The following is a 22,645-nucleotide window of genomic DNA, read 5'->3' on the forward strand; positions in this document are numbered from 1 at the left end:
GGCACCAGAAGCCATCCCCACCTCGGACAGAAGAAGTCTTGTTTCCATTTCTAATGCCTAACTTGGCTTTCTAATAATACAGGGCTAACCCTGCACCTTGGGTCTCAAGGTTTTCCAGGCCAACCACCTGCTCCAGGAGCTGGGGGTCTGTCCCACTCCTCACGGCAGGTCTGTGGTGACCCAGTCCAGGCACGGCTGTATTAATGACCCCAATCACCGCCCGGCACTAATTGCTACGGATTGCTATAATCTCATCAACTCGAGCCGTGTCGCAGCCAACCCTGGCTCTAAGGGGGGCTCCCTTTAAGGGCGGGCGGGGCGGTCCCGCCGCAGCGTGACGCGAGCGCGGGGCGTCGCTCCCGGTGGCACCGCTCCCTCCCTCCTTCCCCGCCTCCCTCCCGTTCCAGATCCTTCTGGAAGGGCAGCGCCGCCCGAGCGGTGCCGGAAAGAGCCGAGGCGGAGGCCGGGGCCGGGCGGGTTTCCCGCCGGCGGCGCCTGCGCACGGCGGGGCCGCTGCCGGTTGGTGCCGGCGCTCCGCAGTGGGGGAGCGGCGGGCGCGGGGCCGGTCCCAGTCCCAGTCCCAGTCCCAGTCCCAGTCCCAGCGGAGCCGCGGCGGGCACGGGGAGCAGCGGGCGCAACCATGTCTGTGGTGGGCATCGACCTCGGCTTTCTCAACTGCTACATCGGCGTGGCGCGGAGCGGGGGCATCGAGACCATCGCTAACGAGTACAGCGACCGCTGCACCCCGTGAGTACCGGCGCTCCCGGGGCCCGGCGCTGCTGCTCCGCCCGCCAGGGGCAGCCCCGGGTGGTCTCGCGGGGCCGCGTCCCCTGCGCGCCCCGGGGCGCTCCCCGCGTGGTCCCCCCGGACGCTCCAGCCCCCGCGGCGGGAGCCGGGAGAGTGCCTCTTGCCGAGAACAGGCGCAGCGGTTCTGTGCCGGGGCTGGAGGGTGCCCGGGAGACATCCGTGTGTCTGCGACTGGCTGTCCTGGCTGCTGCCTCTGCGTGTCCTTGAAATCCTGCGCTGTGAATGTGCCGCACCGCTCCGGAGGCACAGCGGACTTTTATTTCCGTCCTTGTCACGCTTTGTTTTCGGTAGTCAAAGATCTCGGTGGCGTGCGTGTGTTTCCCCAACTCTGGAACGCCTGCCAGAGCTGGAAGCGTTTTCATTAACAATTACGTGATGGAGTGGTGGCGAGACTGGGGAGGAGGAGGACGTTGATTCACCAGGGAAACAGGGAAGTGGCGCGATTAATTCCCTCTCTTTAAACCTGTTCTTACTTGCACCGCATCTGGTGGCCGTGGAATACCGAGGTCTGGCGAGGAAAAGGGGGGGGCAGTGGGCAGCGTCTGTGATGATGGGATACGCAAGAGTAGGTGGAGACTTTGCTCCTCTGTTTCTATGGGATACGTCTAGGATTTTCATAGCTCTGTCTGTGCATAATTTTCAAGGAGTATTAAGGAATTCGTGTAATACTCATGAAAATCGGGGGTTGGACGGTGCTTCCGTTTATTAAAGGAACTTGTAGCCAACAGAGAAAGCTGTTTCTGCTGTGTGAGGCTGTAGTAACCTCAGCGTTGCGCTCCTTTTGATGTCGGAGAAATGTAGGTGTTGGTTTGCTTTCTAAAAAGTTGTTTTTTAGAAGTGCGAAGAAATTGAGTGCTGAAATGCATACTTTCTGTTTTAATGGGAATGCTGTTTAATACTCCTTTTATTCTTTAGAAAAATATACTTTTCACATTAACTCTCAGGCAGTCATTATCCTTGTGCACGTTTTATGAGAACTGAAATTCAGAGACTTTTCAAATTCAGTGCAAGGAATCCCATGAAGTTGTTGCCCAAAGAATCCTCAGGCAGCTGTAGTTTCCTTCCCCCTTGTGATGAAGAGCAATTCCAATTCTTAGTTGTTCTTGGAGTATGTTCTTTGCAGAAAGGCTTCTCTGCATTTAATATTTTTCACATTAATATCTGATTAACTGTACTTTCAAGATACTTGCAGAGGGATTATGAAGGATGTACAAGTTGGCAATTACAGCATCTGAAGTACATGTACACTTAAAGGCAGTGAGTGTCTCACTTAAAGTGACATTTTCCTTGCCCTTCTCTGTCTCAAAATGCAGTAATACACGACAACTTGAACATCCTTTCTAATGCTGTTATCTTGAGGAAAACCAGAAAGGTCAATATAAATGTAACAAATTTATTACTGTTATGTAAGTTTGTAATAGTTGCTAAACCTTTACTTCAGACAGGATTTGAGTGATGTAGACAGATCTAACTCTTGAATTGTCAAAACTTTTCTTCCTACTGTGCATAGCAACACAGTAAATGTTTTAAATGTTTCTATACAGGTGCTTACGTCATTCAGATACTTAAGTTAGCTAATAGTTAACATGGATTGAAGATGTCCCAAATACTTGTGACTTACTCCCAGAAATCCAGAGTCTGCTGCATCTGTGTAGCACTGTGTAAAAATACCTGGACAAGCCAGTAACCCTTTCATGTGCAGGGTGCTGTTATTAAGCCATGTAAAGATCCTGGCACAGGGCCTAAAGATAGGACAGTCCTGGCTGTGCTTTTTCTGGGCAAGGCTCATCAGTGCAGTCAGATTCCAGCTTTGGAGCTGGCTCAGATACCTGCGCAGTGCTGCTGTGAACATCATCATTTACAGCATACAGACAAAAGCAGTGTAGACTTGGGGAAGATCTGTGTTACCACAGTTTAACATAGGATTCTTAAGTCATAAATCCAGTATCCCTGTTGTTAAAACATTCAGGTGGTCCTTTGTCTGAAATGTACATCTGTAATCTGATGCTTGGGATTGTTAGTGTTCGTAAGATGTGTATCATCTTGGAAGCTTTAGAACGAATATTTCTAAAGAAAGGAAAAAGATTTGCTATGAAGCCATCCATTTTGGTAGAACTTGTATATTTTAATGCTTTTGGCCCTTGCATCTCTTTGGAAGTTAACTGATGCTTGGCTTTTTCTGAACTTGCAATTCCAACTAGTCTGTTGTACATGTTTTCAGTGCTCCTAGCACATTAAACTCATGGCTAGTGGTCCTTTCAGGTGCTCTCCCTCACCACTGTAGTTTTGTGGGAAGAGAGCCAATTGTTGATAGCTCATAATGTTTTAGTAACTTTTTTTCAGACCACGTGTGTTTAGTGTGATCACAGGCTGTAATTAAGATCCTGAAGGTAACATCTTCTTCAAAACAGTGCAGGGAGAGGATTGAAATGTCCTTCCAGTGAGGAGAGTTGCTACCTTAGTGAAGTCTGGGTACTGCTCTACAGCTCTCTTCAAAGCAAGCTGAGGGTAGTGGTAAGGGAAGCAGTTCAGTATCCTTGTATCCTTAGGGTGGATGTTCTTCCTAGAGGACTGTTTTGGATACTGCAGAAGTTTTTGGTGCCAAAGAGAGCACATTCATTTTTTGGCATTGTTGCTTCCCAGCCAATGGAAGAAGAAACCATCCATCCCTCTGTGCTGGAAGTGAGTTAATTGAAGTAAACCCTGGCAGGAGCTGTGGTGTGTCAAGTAGCTTCTGACTGGATGCTTCATGCTCTGCGTGGAGTATGTGCCAGTAATTGTCTGTCAACAGAGTCAGATTCCTACACTGAAAACGTGTGATACAATAGCAGTAGTTTGTAAACCATTTGCTTACTATATAAAGAGCTCTTTTATCTGACCTTCATTAATTATCACAAGGTATGATTGGGAACTGTAGCACTGTGACGTTAAAAATGGTGAAAGCTGAACTACATATCTGAAAATGTAGGGCAATGCCTTGTCTGTTTGCAGCAGTGAAATCTGGAGGTTTTGTATGTTCAGTGTGGTGTCACAGAGAAGAGGTTGCTAGAGGATACTCTCAAATTACAGTGGCCTCATTGTAGTTATGATGGAGAGGAGGCAGGAAGTAATCTGCTGTAGTGACCTTTATACATTCATTAAACAATTACAATTACATTTGAACTGTGTGAAATCTGGGTTGTATGTGTTACTTACTCCTGAATGGTTTTAGCCAGATTAATTCCCTTTTGGGGAAGAGTTCTGTTTCAAATCTGTAATGTGAAGTATGGTGATAGTAACTTCCAGAAAAAAACCCAACCATTTCCAAAGATGGTGGTGAGGGGGGCCAGGTGGTGACTGTGACCTGGGGCAGCCTTTGCTGAGCCAGAGAGGTGTTCAGTGGTGACACAAGAAACAGCAAGGGTCTGTGGACTGCATTAGAGCTTCCAAAACCCTGGGAGCTGTTCCCAGATATCCCCCTTTTGCCTGTTTGCAGCATGTACTTGGTAGTCCTCAGTTACGGAAGTGCTCAACAGCTTGTGGGCTGTTCAACTCCCCTGGCCTTAGATGTTTGGGGTTTTTTCCAGTTGTTGTGTCAGGATTGTTGGTAAGGGCTCTTGCAATGTGAATGTGGTCCTGTCAGACTCAAGGGTTTATTGAGTCAAAAAAACCTGACTGGTAAAGTTCATGTTTTTAAATTAAATGTCACAGGCTTCTTTTCACAGTTATCTGTGACCTAAAAATGACTATTCATGCCTTTCCTTCGTGATGAGATCTGTAGAAACTTTTACAGAATTCCCTAAATGCAATTATAATGACAACAGTTGCAGCACATGCAGTTTCTAAAGTAATTTGAAAAGAATAACTAGAATTCCACTTCAAGTTCTGGTACTTTATGCAGTAATGTTCTTAAACACCACATCCATATTCTGCTACTTGAATTTTTGTGGATATTATATAGTACCATGGAAATGTTTTATGATGTTATCTTTTAAAGCTGATTTTTTTTTTTCTGTTTTTACATAGAGCATGTATATCTTTGGGATCCAAGACCCGAGCCATTGGGAATGCAGCAAAGAGCCAGGTAAATGGATCACAAACTTTATTGTGACTTATTAGACTTATGTCCTGTTGAACTGTGGGAAGACAAGTAACAAATGAAGTTGATAATTTTATGTTTTGGAGTGAATTTTGTGCAGTAAGTGCACAATAATATTTCAGAGTTACTGCTTCAGCAATATTAACAACCCTGTATTAAAATTGCAACTGTATTTTTGCATTGTTTTGTCATACAGGGTGGGGGGGAAGAGAAGAAACAGAAAACCTTGTTTGTTCACCAGTAAAATAATATTATTTTCTTGCTTACTTATGACAACAAGAATAGAGTTTGTAATTAAATTTCTACTGGGGCAGGGAGGGATAATGTGCTTATGCTTTAGAAAAGCTGAAACTGAAGTTGAACAGAGTTTCATAGAGATACTGGTTGTTGCTTATAATGGGAAATGAATGCATTTTAGTTATGTACTATCTCACTTTGGAGCTTTGAACGAAAGTGAAATTTCTCTGATCCTCAGTAAATTCACTTGCAACCTAGGAAAACCTCCCTTTGGGGAAAAAAACCACATGTTAAAGATTTGTAATAGACGGTATGAATCTACAAATTCAAAATAGGTGAGGCCTGGCTCTCTTTTTTTGTGTCCATGCACGATGTTAGCATGTTGAAGACTTCCTTCCCCTTAGATTTGCCTGGCAGTTGTGAAGGTAGTAGAGTCCTCCTGATGTACCATGAGCAGGCAGTAAATGCAGAAGCCATATTGCTTTCATTCTGAGCAACTTTACACTTTTTATCTGAGCTCAGCCCCTGAACTTTGCTGCTGAGAAAGTGTCCTGTCAGTATTCTTCCCAGCTGGAAAATTTGCTGTTTAGATTAGTAAACTAGTTCATCTTGGACAAGATTACCCTGGAGTAGTTTCTTTTGATAGTTTAAATACTGTGTTCATTGGGATTTCTTTCTTCTGGCCCTTTCTTTGCTTAAAAGCCTGTCCTTAAAGTAACTGGGTTAAAACACTGATGAGAGAACAGATGTGGAGAGACTTCACGTCCAGTTGGGATCTGAATTAGAGGAGAACTTCAGAGGAAGTGAAATGTGTTCATTAGGTGAAGGTTCATATAAGGTTATTGTAGGTAATAACTTCATTTATTCCTATGACAACCATTGCAACAATATATGATCTCAAATATTGCATAATGTATCAGAAAGTTCCTGTAATGTAAAAACCACAGTGAAAATTGATGGCAGCAAGCTAATGAATATTACAGAGAGAAGTAAACTTGAATTTTTTTAGTGGAGGTCATAGATTAAAAAGTAGGTTCTTCTTTCTCTCCCCACATGTTTCTTTCCAGTGAATGTGTAGGGCTTTACACAGGTCAGTGTGTGAATTAAACCCAACATAACAAGAGTTTCTTTCTTCACGGTCCTCTGTAGCCTGCATGTCACAGGTAATTAAAATATGTTTTCCACAGATTGTCACAAATGTAAAAAATGCATTACATGGTTTCAAAAAACTGCATGGAAGAGCATTTGAAGATCCTTACATACAAGCTGAGAGGGCCAAACTTCCCTATGAACTTCAGAAGATGCCTAATGGCTCCGTGGGAGTAAAGGTGAGTTAAAGCTTTGGGCAGAGTACTTTTAGAGGTAGATTTGGACTTTTGTCACTTCTTGCATGAACAGACTTACATTTTCCTTAAGAAGGCTCTAAATATATTCCTGTTTCTCTAAATAAGTCCTGTACTTTCTAACCAAGATGTCGATCGAGGTTTCTCATCAGTTTTATTTGCTTTCCATAGTACTTTCCGTTACTAGCTTTTCACCTTACCCTACTAGATTTACCTTCAAATATGTTCAAATACCTTAAAAAACTACTGTGTGCGATTATTAGTTTCCCTCTGAGTTTAGGTCTTAGACATGCAGAGACCAAGTTTTGGGAAAACAAGATAATGCTCTGAATATAAAATCTGAACAAGTTATTTGTAATTTACTTCCAGACTAAATGGCTGGAAACTGCTCTTCTCAGAGTTCAGGCTTTCTGGCTTCAATTTCTGAATGTGTCTGTTTTTTTAGCATTTTAATTTGGATCAGGAATGCACTTTTGAAGCAGATTTCCCAATCATCCTCAGTGCACTTTGAGTTGCTTTTCGACAGGGCTTCATACCACAGAGTGGGTTTTATTCTGTACACCTGGTCATATCACAATAATTGCCAGTGTAAATATACATCCTTCTGGTTTTCCCTGCACAGGAGTGCTTGGGATTGCTAGAGAGACAGTAGTCTCTCAGGAATTCAGGACACAGAACTTCACACGAAGGCTGAAGGTTCAGATGTGTTTCCTGAGCAAGGCAGGACTGTTAGAATTGCCTTGTTTGCACCCTTCCTGCCTCATGTGCTTAAGTGACCCTTGCAGGAAGAAATGTTCCTTGGGTTTGCTCCAAAACTCTTATTTTCAGCTTGTGGTAGGGTTATGTATAATGCTTTGTTGTTGTTTTTTAAATTAAAAAAAAACCATGAGCAACAAAAATACTGTATCGTTGTGAATAGCCCCTTGAGATAGCTGAGGTGTTAAGTTTTCCACAAAACAATTTGCACCTAAACTGAACTGTTTTAAGATTTGTTGTAGGTAGCACAGATCTGTAGCATCAATTGTTATGGTGTTATTTGTGTCTAAAGTCTGGTATTAAGCTTCATCACATCTTCAGAGAAAAGTTGAGCTGATGGATTACAGAATCACAATTCTCTGTTTCAGGTGAGATACCTTGATGAAGAGAGACTTTTTGCAGTTGAGCAGATTACAGGAATGTTATTGGCCAAACTGAAAGAGACTTCAGAAAGTGCTTTGAAGAAGCCAGTGGCAGACTGTGTGATCTCAGTAAGTGGTAATATATTTATTGTAATCTATAGATAGCTTTACGTAAGCTAGGACCAGTTATACCATGGTGCAGTGGGAATAGATACAAGTAGTGGATAGAAATTGTATCCCCAAAAATAGGCCTTTGTTAAAGGTTTTCCGTATGAGAATGCTTTTGGAATCATATGTGAGAAGATGAAAAATTTGTTAAATCAAGAGGATGTTTTCAGAAAGAACATATTGCTTAAGCTAATCCAAACTGTCTGTCTACAAGGGCTGCATATAGTATTCCTGATTACTGTAGTAGTTCCTGTTATAAATGGAAGCTGTCCTATGCGTAAGCATATCCTCCTTGATTCCAAAGAACCTTCCCAAATTCATGTTACATTTCTTTGTTATTACCTAGTTGAGTGCTGTTGTAGTGCAGTTGAGAGTTGCCTAAACTCTCTGAGGGTCATAGTAACAATTTGAGAAGCCCAAATTACTTGGCTTTGTTTGAAAAAGTCTTTTTATGTGGTTGGTTTGCCCATGATTTTTCTAGCTGATGGCCTTCCCCGTGAGGAGGTTTTGTTCCTGATATGAATTCCTGTGTCTGCTTTTCACATGGTTTTTGTTTACTGGCTCTGCTGGGAAGTCTGGGCATGAGGGATTGGAGAGACATTGCATCTGTCAGAGACATGGAAACTGGAAAGTCATGTAATTTAGCTGTTACAAATCCACTTTGATGTTTTTCCTTGCTTCCTTTTGGTGTACAAAGACACTTAGAGAGCACCTCCCATGCACAGAGGGATACACCACAGGGGTAGCCAACAAAACACACTGTGAATGTGGTTCTGACTGACGCTGAAGATGTGCCAGCTGATGGCAGCCAGTTTCTAAATGAGTTCTGTTTATGCTTTGGCTGTTTTTGATGGCACTGAATGTTGTAGCTCCCTGTAAGCTGGCACTGTGCTGGAGGTGATATTTGAAAAATGAATACAGGTTCAGGTTTAGTTGCAGCATCACTGCAGTGCTTCTGCCTGTAACTTATTTTTGGGCCATGTGTGAATATTTATTGTATTGACTTTGTCCTGCACAAATGTTTTCAGTAACTAGTAATGATTTTAAGAATCTGAGAAGGCATTTTCAGGGGGATTTTTTTGTGGTGCTTAAATCGGCTTTATTTAAAACAACCTTGGATGCCACTTCATTTTTGTCAGATTTTGAAATCTTAATTAAAATATGAACTAAAATGAATTAGCCACCTGTTTTATTCAGACTGCCTTATTAATTTGTGGCTAGCTCATAACAGTTTCTTGTGGCAATGACATTTATAGGGTAGCTTAATGGACAAGTCTGACTTATTTAAATTAAAAAATCCGTATTCCATAATACCCTGTGTTGTTGTTTTTGGAAACAGGTCCCTAGTTTCTTCACTGATGCTGAAAGAAGGTCTGTAATGGCAGCTGCGCAGATTGCAGGATTAAATTGTCTGAAGCTGATGAATGAAACTACAGCAGGTAAAGGGCAGAAACTTTTTTTTTTCCTTTTAAATCCATTCAGGCTCTTGAATGTGAGGGTGATGACATCCTGCTCTTACAAAATTAGGAGCTTGAGAAAGAGCTGTCTGGGCTGGTACTGCCCAATCCAGCTTGGGAACTGGAAACGCCACAGTGGGGTGGTGTGCAGCACTTAGGAGGCGTGATGGAAGTTGGGCTTTGCTAACTTGAACGCAGTGCCACTGGGGGATAGCTTTGGAAAGCTGGCATCTGTGCTTACCTCTCAGCTGTACCATGAACCTACAGAAGCTGTATCAGGAAGGCCTGAGCTACCTTCTGAATCTCTTCATGATCCAGCTGGGGTGTGCACCTGACCTAAATTCTTAATTGCTGTATTAAATAATAGTACAGTACAATATTATCAGATGTGACTAAAACATGGTAAATACATTCTTTAACATAGGTGTGTAGTGGGGTCTTCTAATTTTCTTTCCAGCTTTCTAGAAGATGGGTATATTGAAGTAAAAATAAAACTCATGGAAGCATTAGGGAAATACTTTTATTGTAAGCTAATACTTAGTTGAAGTGAGAAACATTGAAGGGAAATTATAAAGTATAATCCAAAGATTTTTCATTTTTAACTACTTAATGTGTATGCTTTAAGAGCTGCTTCTACACAAATTGCATTTTTATGCACTTCTCCAAAAGTGGATTTGCTGATCATATTTACAGACAACTTGAACTATATGACTTTTCAGATATCCAAGTCAACTGAGTCTGTGGGGTAATGACAGTTGAAACTTGAGGCAATCCTGTCAGCTGCAGCAGTGGGACAACAGGTTCTATAAAGTAACTTCCCTCTTCTGGTCAGGGTAGAGCACAGAAATACCTAACACTTTATGGGAACTAAACATGGAGCTGTTTAAATCAGTAACTTTTATTTTTCTTGATCAAAGTTTTCTTTGCACTTAGAAAGTCTTAAACAACTTTCCAAATGAGTGCTGGGTAGTGAAATCTTAGATTTGTGTAAACTAGTCTTCTAAAACGCTTTTTTTTTGTTTGTTTCTTGGGTATGCGTGAGTTTTGCAAAGCTAAGATAAAAAATAATGAAAGCATTTCAAGGGGGAGGTGTAAGCATGAGGCTTAATCTGTGCAATTTCACAAATTACAATGTTAATTTGGCTGCAAGCAGAACTGAATTACAGGGTGATGCTTCAGTAGTGTTAAACCTTCACTTGACATTTCTTTCATCTCTTGTCAATGAAAAATGTGTTTTCAACATTTTTTCAACATTTGAGCAGTTGTGGAGGTGTTTAGAAAGGGTAAAGAATGGGTAGTGTGTGTCTTTTGGTAGTGCTTTTAATGCACACTTTACATCTTGCCCTTAACTTCCATGGGCTGATGTTTTTCAGTTGCATTAGCCTATGGAATATACAAGCAAGATCTGCCAGCCTTGGAAGAGAAGCCAAGAAATGTGGTCTTTGTTGATATGGGACATTCTGCATATCAGGTTTCCATCTGTGCTTTTAACAAGGGAAAACTGAAGGTAATCTTTTAAGTCATGCATTTAAATTCCATATGCCTGAAGTATTTAATATTCAAAATACTGCTCTTTGGAAAGATTATTTTTTAAATGTCTATAGCAAATACTTTTAAAACGTGGAATACAAAACTCTTCTGTTGTTTTTTGCTATTTCAGTAAGTCAGTTTTTGAAAAAAGCAGAAGTGAACTATCCCAAAGTATGTTTTGAAAAGTGCTTGATAATTGAGCACACTGCATTTTTTGTGCCATGTTATATTACTGATATATTTGCGTAATCAGGTAGTCTCAAAAGCATTGTAGTTGTGCAGCTGACTTACTCATGGGAAATTCTTGAACTGCCCAAGTCACTCCATGATGCCAGGGGTTTTTTTCCAAGTTGAAAGTCTTAAATCCAATAGGAAGCAAGGTAAAACTGAACAGTTTTCACTTCCTGCTTTGGAGACTTTTGTCTATGAGCTGCTACTGGCTGAATGCTTTTGTGAACTTGTCTTTGGTAGCAAAATGCCATTTGAAGTCACATGGAAGATGATAGCACATTTTGCTGTGTTGAGTAAATGACACAGAACAAACATTGTCTAATAACTTCTCATCTTTCTTTCACTTCTGTCAGGTCTTGGCTACTACCTTTGACCCTTTTGTAGGTGGTAGGAATTTTGATGAGGCTTTGGTAGACTACTTCTCTGAAGAATTTAGGACAAAATACAAACTGAATGTAAAAGAGAATCCGCGAGCACTGTTGCGATTGTATCAGGAATGTGAAAAGCTCAAGAAGCTTATGAGTGCAAATGCTTCTGACCTTCCACTCAATATTGAGTGCTTCATGAATGACCTTGATGTCTCCAGTAAGATGAACAGGTGCGGTGTGCTGTGTTCACTGAGGTGCAGGGGAGGGTGGTCTCTAAGCTGCCTCATAATGTGGAACACTCTTCCTGTCCTGCAGGGCTCAGTTTGAGCAATTGTGTGCTGCCCTTCTGGCCAGAGTGGAGCCTCCTCTAAGAGCAGCCATGGATCAAGCAAGTAAGTAGGAGTTAATTTAGGTACTGCTAGTAATCCAGTTATCCTCGATCTCCTTAATGATTATCTTTTTAATATATTTTTGTATTTATTAGAATTGCAAAGCTAAATACTGAAAAGTTAAATGTAAGTTCCATTCATACGCTTGTCATGACTGCATGATCCCATTCCTGCCTCATTTATTGCACATGCCACTCTGCAACCTTGGTTATTGACCCTCATTCACCCTGTGTCATGGAAAAGGCTGGCACTCTGAATTGATTTAAAAAAACACAAAACCAAACCAAGCCAAAATGATGATGGGGAAAAAATATTATTCTTTACTGCAACCTTTGGGCCAGCCTGTTCCATGTGATACATACATGTCTTCACTGACCTGAGAATTTGGCAGTATATTCTTAAAACAAATTACCAGAAGCATGTGCAAGTAACAAATTAATTTTGTTTTTGCCTAATGTAGTGTAAAGGAGAGAATTAGACTTTCACGGGAAAAGGTTTTACCCCTAATTCCAACATCTTCATCTAAAAGAAAGGGAAGAATTGTGCTTCTCTTGTGACTTGAGAATAGCTAATACAGAAAGTAACAACCTGAGTAACATCTGAGCAGAGCTGTTCAAGGACTGATAGTTTGAGATTATTTATACACATAACTTCTTAATTCTGAATTCAAGATAACCTGCAAGCACAATCTACTATTTTTTACATATATTTAGCTAAAGGTTTTGCTTTACATTTTTGGCAACCAAGATTGAGCCAGCCATAAGATGAGGTATATTTGGGTTTCATTTTGTTGTTCAGGAGAGGTGAGGTATTGTCCAGTAGGGCAGGGCTCCTAAAGAAGACCCAGTTTTACACTTCTGGGTCTATGCACACTAGAAAGGGGATGCACATGCTGTTCTCATTGATGCTTGGCTTCTGCATTTCCCAGGTTTATGCAACTAGAAACCTTTGTAGCCTGCAGGAGGGACAGAGAGTTACAAAGATCTTGTCAGCTGTTAAATGCATTCAGTGCTTGTCACAGTGTCGGATAATAAGAGGACTCTTACCTTTTCTTCTTTTTTTTTTAGTTGTCCAAAGACAACTTTTTGAAATCTTGACGATAATTTAAAGCCATGCACTCTCTTTTCTAGAACTTCAGCGTGAAGATATCTACAGTATAGAAATAGTAGGTGGGGCTACTAGAATTCCAGCAGTGAAGGAACAGATCTCTAACTTTTTCTGTAAAGAGATAAGCACCACACTAAATGCTGATGAAGCTGTTGCAAGAGGCTGTGCCTTGCAGGTATAGTTATTGAAATAAAACTTCGGTATTGCTACTTTAACATCATGTACTAATGAAATAAAACTAACCACAAGCAAAAGGTGCTACAGCTGAAACAAGATACAGAGTCTTACTTCTTTCAACAGTTTGTCAGAAATTATTCTGTTACATTCATTAATTTGCTACTGTGTCATGTTAAAAGGATGGTCTTGTTAGAGACCTGTTAAGTTTGATGACCGAAATTCTGCTGTTCCGTGTAGTCGTTCAAAAGCTTTGCTGGGTATCTTCACTGAAAATCACTGGGGAAGTAGCACCTATTACTTTAGTTAAGTCTTTCAGTTGAATTAACTATGAGAAGGTTCTGTTAAAAAAAATTCTATGATAAGTAGGACCTCCATATGACCAATATGATTTGTAGCCTTTTAGCACTTAAGTATTAATTCTTGTACTTGTTATTTATTTGATTATATGGATATAATAAAATTTTGGTCTTTTTTTTTTTTCTAGTGTGCAATTCTTTCCCCAGCTTTTAAAGTGCGTGAGTTTTCCATCACAGATGTTGTTCCTTACTCTGTAACATTGAGATGGAAATCATCTTATGAAGAAGGAACAGGGTAAGTTGGTACAGTGCCGACTAAAAAATGTGTGTTTGTATATCAAGAAAAATGTTGAGCTGTGGGGAAAAAAACAGACCTCTGGCTTTGAAGCTCTCATCCACTTGAACTGGTTTAGATTTTTTTTTTGCACTGTACCTTTTTGATTTCCAATTACTGCTTAATAATTGGAAATACATTTAATTAAGAAATGTTGCAGTGAAGTTGCTTAGTTTTTAATAAGTGTCATCTTGAATGCAGAGAGCATTAGGGTAGCAAGAGGCTTTCAACCTCCAAATGTTGTCATAAAATGACTTAAATTACTCAACTGTTTGCATGGCTGCTGATCGTTAACATACCTGGATTTTCATTATCCATTAAATTATACTCAGAGGTTTAACCTCACTTAATGTTTTACTGCTTTAGGGAGTGTGAAGTCTTCAGTAAGAACCATGCTGCTCCATTCTCAAAAGTAATTACTTTTCACAAGAAAGAGCCTTTTGACCTGGAAGCTTATTATACCCATCCACATGAAGTGCCTTATCCTGATTCCAGAATAGGTAAGGACATGTGAATAGAAACTCCTTACCCAGCTCCTGTTGATATTGGGAAGAGTGGTTCTCCTTTCTTCTAAGATAGGTCACTTCCATATTTCCTAGTTTATAGTAAAGCTTTGGTTCTTTAGAAAGGCTCAGCACAGTCTTTTTGGTTTAAATGCAGTGATCAAACAGTATTGACATCTTTGTTGGACAGTTCCTAAAAAAAATTCTGCTTTGTTCATTTTATCTTTAGTTTCTGAATGCTTTAAAACAAGTAGGTACAAGGAGTTTTTAGTGCTCTATTGTCTCGTTCTTTCAATTTCTATAAAATTGATAAAGATCTTATGTGCCAGCTAGCCTGGATTTTTCAAAGAAATTGGATCAAAGGAGCTGTTACCTGTCTGGACAGGTAACATCTAGTGCTATCCGTCATGTCTCTTTCTGTTAATCTGAGAACACAAAAGATAGGCATTTCCTCAATTTAAGCATCTGTAGTAGAGTCTAAAGAATTAGATGGTATGAATAAGTTTCTTGGTAGCTAATGCTGCCTTACTTGCAGTATTAATACACTCCTCAGGGTCTTTAATTCAGGATTTTATTTCCTGATTTCTTAATCAGATATAAACTTGGTACTGTTTATTTAGCTGTCTATGCAAGAAGTCTGTGGTCTTCAGGAAGAAACGTTATTCTTTATGTGTGCACACTCTGCATCATCTACAGTCAAATTTCCAGCAAGTTGCAAAATGTATCAACCTCACTACTTCCAGAAGCCTTGATAAGCACTGTTCATTCTCCAGGAAGTGTAGTGCAGCCTTGTTATCAAATTCATCATTCAAAATCTCTGTTAACATTTTATTTTGCAGTGTGAAGTTTGAGTTACGTGGACAAAAGAAACCATTTGAGATCATCAGAGTAATTTCTCTAGTGTGATGGTTACAGAAGGCAACAGAGAAGTAGAATACCTAGTAAAGTGGTATCTTGCTTTTTTATGAAATACAGATAATTAGTAAGATGTTTTTGCTTTATCAGTGAACTGATAATAATTGGGGAACCAGGCTTTAGTTTATCTACCTGCAGCTTACATTGTAGGATTGACAACTAAGTAGAAAGTTTCCAAGTAGTTCAAGTTACATGAAGGTGCTGTTTAAATTAACACTCTTTCACTACTTTTTTGACACAACAGTTAAAGCTGTCTTTGTTGTTTTCAAGGGCGTTTCACTATTCAGAATGTTGGTCCCCAACCTGATGGCGACAGTTCCAAAGTGAAGGTGAAAGTGCGTGTCAATATCCATGGCCTTTTCAGCGTGGCTAATGCTTCCATAATAGAGAAGCAGAACATAGAGGGGGATCACAACGACACACCCATGGACACTGAATCATCGAGTAAGAACCAAGGCAGAGATGAAGAGCTGGTATGTAAACTTGGAAATATCTATACTGTAATTCTGATAAGAGAGACAATAATTGCAGATTAAATCAGTGTTTAGGTTTTGACAGTTACTGCTTCTCCACCCTTAAATTACTTCTTCAGTTATGTAACACATTTCTTCATGTTTATTATTGAAGTACTAGTGAAGTGTGGCACTAAGAAAGAAAGAACAAAGTAAAACCAGATTCTAAAGAATAAAGTGATATTTTTTGTTATTGTGCTTCACCATCTCAGCAGCATTAGCATTAAATATGCTGCCATTTGCTAGCAACACCAGATAATGAGATCTGTTGACAAATTAATCTTAGGGTTTGTTGTTCCTCACACAGTATTTTTTCAATGAGTAAAATTTATATATGGTAGCCTTGGCAGCCTTTCATTTAAGATTTGTTCTTAGCAGCTTTTCCCACTTTAGTTCAATATACTACAGGAATTAGAGCAAGTGGTTACACAACTAGCATTACATAATCTATATAAGCAACTCCTTAAATACTACATTGCTTTCCAGGAATGTGAGCATATTTGAAATACTAAATATGATGCATTTCCTTGTGGGCAAGTGTTCCGTATCTGATGGTTGTAATCAAGTGGAAAAGGATTGGAAGTGATAGAGCTGGCATTTAGTCTGAGGCATACTGCTCATGGAGTTCACTGGGTGTTCAGTACACGAGTAACTGCTTCCGTCCTCAGGCTTTCCAGCTGTAGTACTCCATTTGTCTAACATATCTTCTGTTTCACAATGGTGCTTGTCAGCAATTACCTTTCAGTATTGAGGATGATCCCCTTGACTCTGAGGAGGAGGTTTGTGGTGTATATGTGTATTATTTCCCCTCTATAGCTATTTCCTGTAGGTAAAACAGTTCCTAATGTTGTTGGCTTTTCTGTGTGAACAGTAAGAACAGTAAATTTAGCATTTCGATTTTTTTTTTTTTTTTTTCCCCCTACTCTGAAGTGACAAAACTTACATTTGGTAAAAGTAACCTTGTTTTCCACTCTAAAATGCAACATATGCCTCCGTGGTAGAGTTTGAAATCCTTAAGTGACTTTCTTTGTATTTTGGAGAACTAACAGTAAATGATTTTTCATGAATATGTAGTTTATGAATCCAGAAATCTGAATTCCTTTTAGTAGAAGCAGTCTTGGATCTTTCAGACTTCATCTACAGCTCCTTAGTTATCAGTGCGCTGGATGTCCAAATATTAGAGTCATCCTGAAAACTTCTCTTGAAAGTGTTTTTCAGTGATGACAGGGAGTTGTATTACTTAAACCAAGTGATCAGCACTAATAATTAGTGGTGTCTTTTTCAGACTGTTAAATTTAGAATAAAGCATAAGTGATGAATTTAGGATAAATTTACACATAAATTTAATTGAAACTTGCTTTATTTTGGGTGGCAAGGAGGGAAGACAGTTGGTCATGTACTCCAAGAGGCTACTACTACAGAAATTAATTTTTATTAGTCTCACTGTCCTCGAGACAGATGCAGGTAATAATTACGATGATTAAATTACTTCTGCTTTGGACTACAGACTTTAAAGTTTAAGTCAAAAATTATACAAGGTCAGAGTTCTGGCTGTTCCATAGAGAACCCGTTGTTATTGCCTGTGTCGGTGGTGTGTTTCTAGAATGTTCTTTGCTTGCATTTTATATGTATGCATTTCTAATTTAAAGTGAAGGGAGTATTCACAAGGTGTAGTGTAATTATGTTATGGGGACAGACGGCAACATCAAAAGGCTGAGTTCATTTAATTTGAAAGATAGAAATACAAGCAATATATCAAAACACCTGTTCAAACATGGTGAATCAAAAATTTTTAGGATTGATTCTGAAGGTTATATATTGCGTGTTATCTACTGTAACTGACATCAGTCTTAAATCTTACAGCAAACCATTGCATTCAGTTATGTAACTCTCTCTCTAGGATAAAATGCAGGTTGATCAAGAAGGTGTGCAAAAAAGTCAAGGTGAACAACAGAACCAAGCAGATGAGGAAACTGAAAATGCTGGAACCGAAACAAAAGTTTGTATTCAGTACTGATAAGACGTTTTTTGCCCAGTATTCTCACACTCACTGATTTTACTAGTTGCAGAATGTAGGACTGTATTTAAAGAAATGCATATTTACATAACCATTTCAATAAATGAATATATGTAGGTTAGGATTTCTACCATAGCACTTTAATTTTCAACACAGTATGGTTAAGAATTTGAAGTAGGTTTCCGTTGTTCAACCTAATTTTATAGTGAAGATGTAATTTAGGGAAACTTACGAAATACTGTAAAGAATAATAGCTTCTGAACAAGTTTTCTTACAGCTCTTTATGTTTAAAGAAATTAAATTTCACCAGTTTGGTTCAAAACTGAGGTAATGGTGATTTTGAATACAGAGGAATAATTAGGTGCTAAATCTATATAAAATTAATTTGTAGCTGTCTTAACTAGTTTTATTCGTCTCTCTTTTTTGAGTGTAAATGTAGTAATATTTCCATTCCTGGAAGTTTCTTAGTAGTGTCACTCTTTATAGGCTTCTTCTGGAGAAAAGCAAGATCATCTATCCCAGCCAAAGGCTAAAACAAAAGTTAAGAGTATTGACCTCCCTATACAGGCAAGCCTCTATAGGCAACTGGGACAAGATCTGATCAATTCCTATATAGAAAATGAGGTAAGCAGCATAAACAGATGACCACTCAATGTCGCTGTGAGTAATTATCTAAAATAATTGGCAACCATCAACTTACCCAATTTAGAATTGTAAGGGGGTTTGTTTTTGTTGGGGTTTTGGTGAAATTACTCAGTTTCATTAGACTTAGCTTACGCTGTTCTAGTTGTGCTTGCAGTGCAGATGACTTACACAGAGGTGAACACTTTTATCAGTAATTGGAAATTAGCAGGCTTCTGCCAAGTTCTGTGGCACACTTTCAAGAGAGTAGTCACTGAGCTTGACATTTAAAATGCTTTTAGTTTTAAATAAGCTTTTCTCCACCCTAGGGGAAGATGATGATGCAAGACAAGCTTGAGAAAGAAAGAAATGATGCTAAGAATGCTGTTGAAGAGTATGTGTATGAATTCAGAGACAAGCTGTGTGGAGTCTTTGAGAAATTTATCACTGAAGAAGTAAGACTTGCTTATATGTTTCAACTGTTGGAAAAAGTTCCTTTGTATTAATAAATTTTGAGCGTGGGTTCTGGGAAGGCTCCAGAAGTCTCTTGGACTAGTTTTGGAGTAAGAGATGGCTCAACTTCACAAAAGTGAAGTTCAAATTACACTTGGACGTAACATTTGACTTGTAAGCAAGCAGAGTTCTTTATTGTCTAGAAGGTCCTCAGTGGGAAAGAAAGATTTGGGATGCAGGCAGAAAATAAAAATCCTATGGTCAGCATAGGAAAGCAGGCCACAAGCTTCTAGATGGTGTCAGTGGGTAGGAATAAAAAAAAAATGAACAGATAATATGGAATAATATTAAGAAGTGCAAGGGCTGTCTTACATAGCTTTGGGACTGATTTTATAACTCCAATAAACTTCACCTGCAAATCAGATGAGTAGGGCTGTCCTCCCTCTCTTATCACTCTGTAAAATCTTAACTTTGAAGTCTGTTAATTACTGTTTTCCTTCACTATCACTTTGAATGTTTCAAGCTGATAAAACAGTCTTTTTTGAGTAGGGGTGAAGTGCAAAGAAGGTGTGTTCGGGTGGGAGAAAAGTCTCCTTTGATGTGTTCCCTTCTGAACTGGAGTGTCCCTAACTTGCGTTGTAGGATTCAAACAAGCTGACCTTGATGTTGGAGGACACTGAAAATTGGCTTTATGAAGATGGAGAGGACCAACCAAAACAAGTATACATGGATAAGCTTCAGGAATTAAAAGTAAGGTTTTAAGTTGCTTTCTAGAAAAGTCATGCATGTGTATTTATGGGTGGGTGTTCAGGTTGTCTGTATAAGTTATTTATGAAGCGAACATAATATTTAGAACTAAAACTATGGTTTGTTTTAATGAGAGTTGTCCTCCTAATTTGAAAATGGTTGAAATGAAGCAGGCTGTTACTAGTGACAACAGATTTAATTGCTATGGGAATTTTCTGTCAGTCTTGTTACAATCTGAAGGAGGTTTTTGAATAGTTTGACTGCCTTCCTGGGTAATCAGAATTACACTCCAGACTATATGCTCTGATTGTCCTGTTCTAAGTGGTCTTCTATGGCTGTATTATAAAACCCAATTTTTGAGTCAAATGTCTAACGATAAAGGCTGAGAGTGCTTTAACAGTAGCTTCCACTGTATCATTTGATCAATGACAAAAAAAACCAAACTTAAATACTTTAGATTTTAATAATCTCATGGGGAAAATGTGAATTCTGATGAATGACTAGCTACTTTGGAGTAAGTTGAAGTATATCTCTCGCCCTAGGGCTCCAGCTGTTTTTTCTCAAGTCAGATTTCCTTTGTGGGAGGGATAACTGATGGAAACAGCAGTGCAGATCCAGGCAACTGCCTGGATACCAGTATTCAAGAGAAGGAAAAAAAAAACAGTGGATAAAACTAGAAGTTGTCAGATTAATTGCTTGAAAATTAAAGCATCCATTAAATCTTGATTTGTTTCTGTTCCAAAAGCTCTTTTTGCAGAAAACTGCAAAATACCAAGCTTGGTAAGGATAGGTACTACTCCTTTGTTTAAACCTCTGGGATTTTTTTTGTTGATGATGCACTAAAGAAACATGCAAAGATTTAGCTCTTGAATGGGTGAGAAAAGGACTTAAAGGCAGCCTTCCTTCCCATGCCTCATTTTATTCTTAGACCAGACTAAAGGAAATATGTATTTTGTAAAGATCTTTGTGCTTACTATTCCAGAAATTTGGACAGCCTATTCAGGAAAGATGCATGGAACATGAAGAGAGACCAAAAGTTCTAAATGAACTGGGAAAGAAGATTCAGCTCTTTATGAAAGCAGTAGAAGCATACAAAAATAAGGTAGAAATAAATTATTTAGTGATTTAAGGATTATAAGTGTTTTGAGTTTGGCTGTAGAGCTTTTTGCATTTAAAAAAAATCCTATAGGATTAACTCTTAAACTGCTTTAGAAGGGCTGTTGTACTTTGACTCCTGAGAACTTGAAAACTGTTTTGCATTACTAGCAGAAACAGCTTCTTCATAAGAACATAAATCAAAGATCATTACATTTTTCATGGTCACTTGGACCACCTGAAATGGATCTCTCAAGTTATGGTTGTTACGAGTGTTTCTGTAGCTTCTAAGATTAATTTAATTGGGTGAACAGCATATATTAATTGGTGATACAAATATCTCTCCTTAGGATGAAAAATATGATCACCTAGATCCTGCTGAGATGGAAAAAGTTGAAAAATACATCAATGAGGCTATGAATTGGTTGAACAGCAAAATGAATGCCCAGAATAAACTAAGTCTGACTCAGGATCCAGTTGTGAAAGTGGCAGAAATACTGGCAAAATCTAAGGTAAAAAGAAAAATCATAAAGATCATTGTTGCATTCTAATAAGTTTGTCTTGAACCAGATTTTGGCCGAGATTTGAAGTAGAATATTACATCTACAAATATTTTAAAGCTATTAAAAGATTTATACAGAGGGACCAACACTTTCAGCAATCTTCAGTGCTGGCTCTTGAATTACAGCATACCTCTGCATAAGCTTTTTTAAATACCGAGTTACAGCACCAGACTTTTTGCAGAATGGATTGCCATTTAGGTTTGTAACAGATCAGAAGTTCTTTAGGTAGTGAAAGGCTTATTTTAAGTTTCTAAATTTAATAGAGTTGAGAAGTCTAATCCTTGAAAATTGAATTCCAGGCTGTTATGGACCAGAAATGAATGAGAGACATTCTAGTATAGTACAGTTGCTGTGGCACCAAATGACCTTGCTGTCTCAATTCTGTCACAATTAGGAATTGGATAGCTTCTGTAATCCCATTATATACAAGCCCAAACCGAAGATAGAACCTCCCAGTGATGGGCAGTCAAAAGCTAATGGTGAACACAACGGACCAGTGAACGGACAGAGCGGTACTGAAACAAAACCTGAACCAGCAAAGGACAACCCTCAGCAGACCAAACCCTCCGGAGAAATGGAAGTGGACTAAATTTTGCATTTCTTTTACTTAATTAAAATAGTGCAAGTAACCACAGGGTCCATTCTTTTTGTCTGGTACACACTTCAGATGTTCAGTTATTCTTAGCCAAACTTCTGTCATTTGTTGATGAGTAGTTTTGAAAGTGTTTTATATTAAGTACACCTCTGATGTTCATTTCCACTGATGCTGCTTATGTGGAGCTTTAGCCAAATGTAGATTGTATAAGTCAGTTTAAGCTTTCCCGATATATTTTATATCAAACATACAGAATTGATATATAAATGGCAACAATCTACCTTATTTAAAGCTTTTATTGTGAATAAACCTCAGCTCCTTTATTCAGGAAAGGATACTGTATTGCACTACTGATGCTCAAGTGTAGATCTAATCGCATCATTATTTTGGAAAAATATTGGAATTGAAGTGGCAAAAACTGTCACTTGAAGCACTGACCTTTTCTAGTTATTGTATTGTTATAATTTAAATATTAAAATAGAGGTTAGTTGGCATACCAGTCGATCTTGTTGATGTACCATGGGAATTGTACGGTCTTTTTCATATAAACTGAATAATACAAGCTTAAATGTGTTTCTTTTTTTAGGTTCCCGCACCACTAACAATCTTAGTTACAAACAGCTCCAGTATAGTGGCTCTGCCATGTGCTGAAATTCATGGTCTTGGTGCACACCGCTGTACATAATGTACTGTGCTTATGATAGGATGATGCTAATGATAATAGGATGAAAGGTTAGAATTCACAAGGCCTGTTGTGTAGCTTTCCCTTGAAAATGTCTTATTGCACTTGTTACTATTTCCACTTCTTTTGTTTTGAATTAAATTTACATCGTGTCTCGTGCTGGGAAGGAGAAACCACAGAAATGGTGCTGCACAAGCTGGATATCAGCACCCTGATTTTGAGGTTGCTTAAATGCTGTTTACTGCAGTCTTGAAAGAAATGCTGAGAACTTACTTAAGCCTTGGTATTCAGCATGTAAAGCT

At 39.0% G+C, this 22,645-nt stretch overlaps 1 protein-coding gene across 2 annotated transcripts; it reads left to right on the forward strand.

Annotated features, from left to right (window-relative positions):
* Positions 1-522: 522 nt before the first annotated feature.
* On the forward strand, positions 523-22,244 carry HSPA4L (heat shock protein family A (Hsp70) member 4 like). 2 transcript variants are annotated; one of them, XM_027658925.1, is made up of 19 exons: positions 614-747; positions 4,813-4,870; positions 6,310-6,450; positions 7,590-7,712; positions 9,091-9,190; positions 10,582-10,715; positions 11,323-11,567; positions 11,653-11,729; positions 12,857-13,008; positions 13,495-13,601; positions 14,007-14,140; positions 15,329-15,531; positions 17,471-17,569; positions 18,074-18,211; positions 18,538-18,663; positions 19,304-19,411; positions 20,391-20,510; positions 20,854-21,015; positions 21,461-22,244. In XM_027658925.1, exons 1-19 carry the CDS (start codon positions 641-643, stop codon positions 21,653-21,655), a joined length of 2,529 nt encoding a protein of 842 aa, XP_027514726.1. In that variant the 5' UTR covers positions 614-640; the 3' UTR covers positions 21,656-22,244. The 2 variants fall into 2 exon arrangements, with proteins under 2 accessions (XP_027514727.1, XP_027514726.1); XM_027658926.1 differs by lacking the exon at positions 17,471-17,569 and having other exon boundaries at positions 523-747.
* Positions 22,245-22,645: the final 401 nt, after the last annotated feature.

This window comes from Corapipo altera, unplaced genomic scaffold, assembly GCF_003945725.1.
Source record: "Corapipo altera isolate COAL_440 unplaced genomic scaffold, ASM394572v1 255, whole genome shotgun sequence".
NCBI classification, from domain to species: domain Eukaryota; kingdom Metazoa; phylum Chordata; class Aves; order Passeriformes; family Pipridae; genus Corapipo; species Corapipo altera.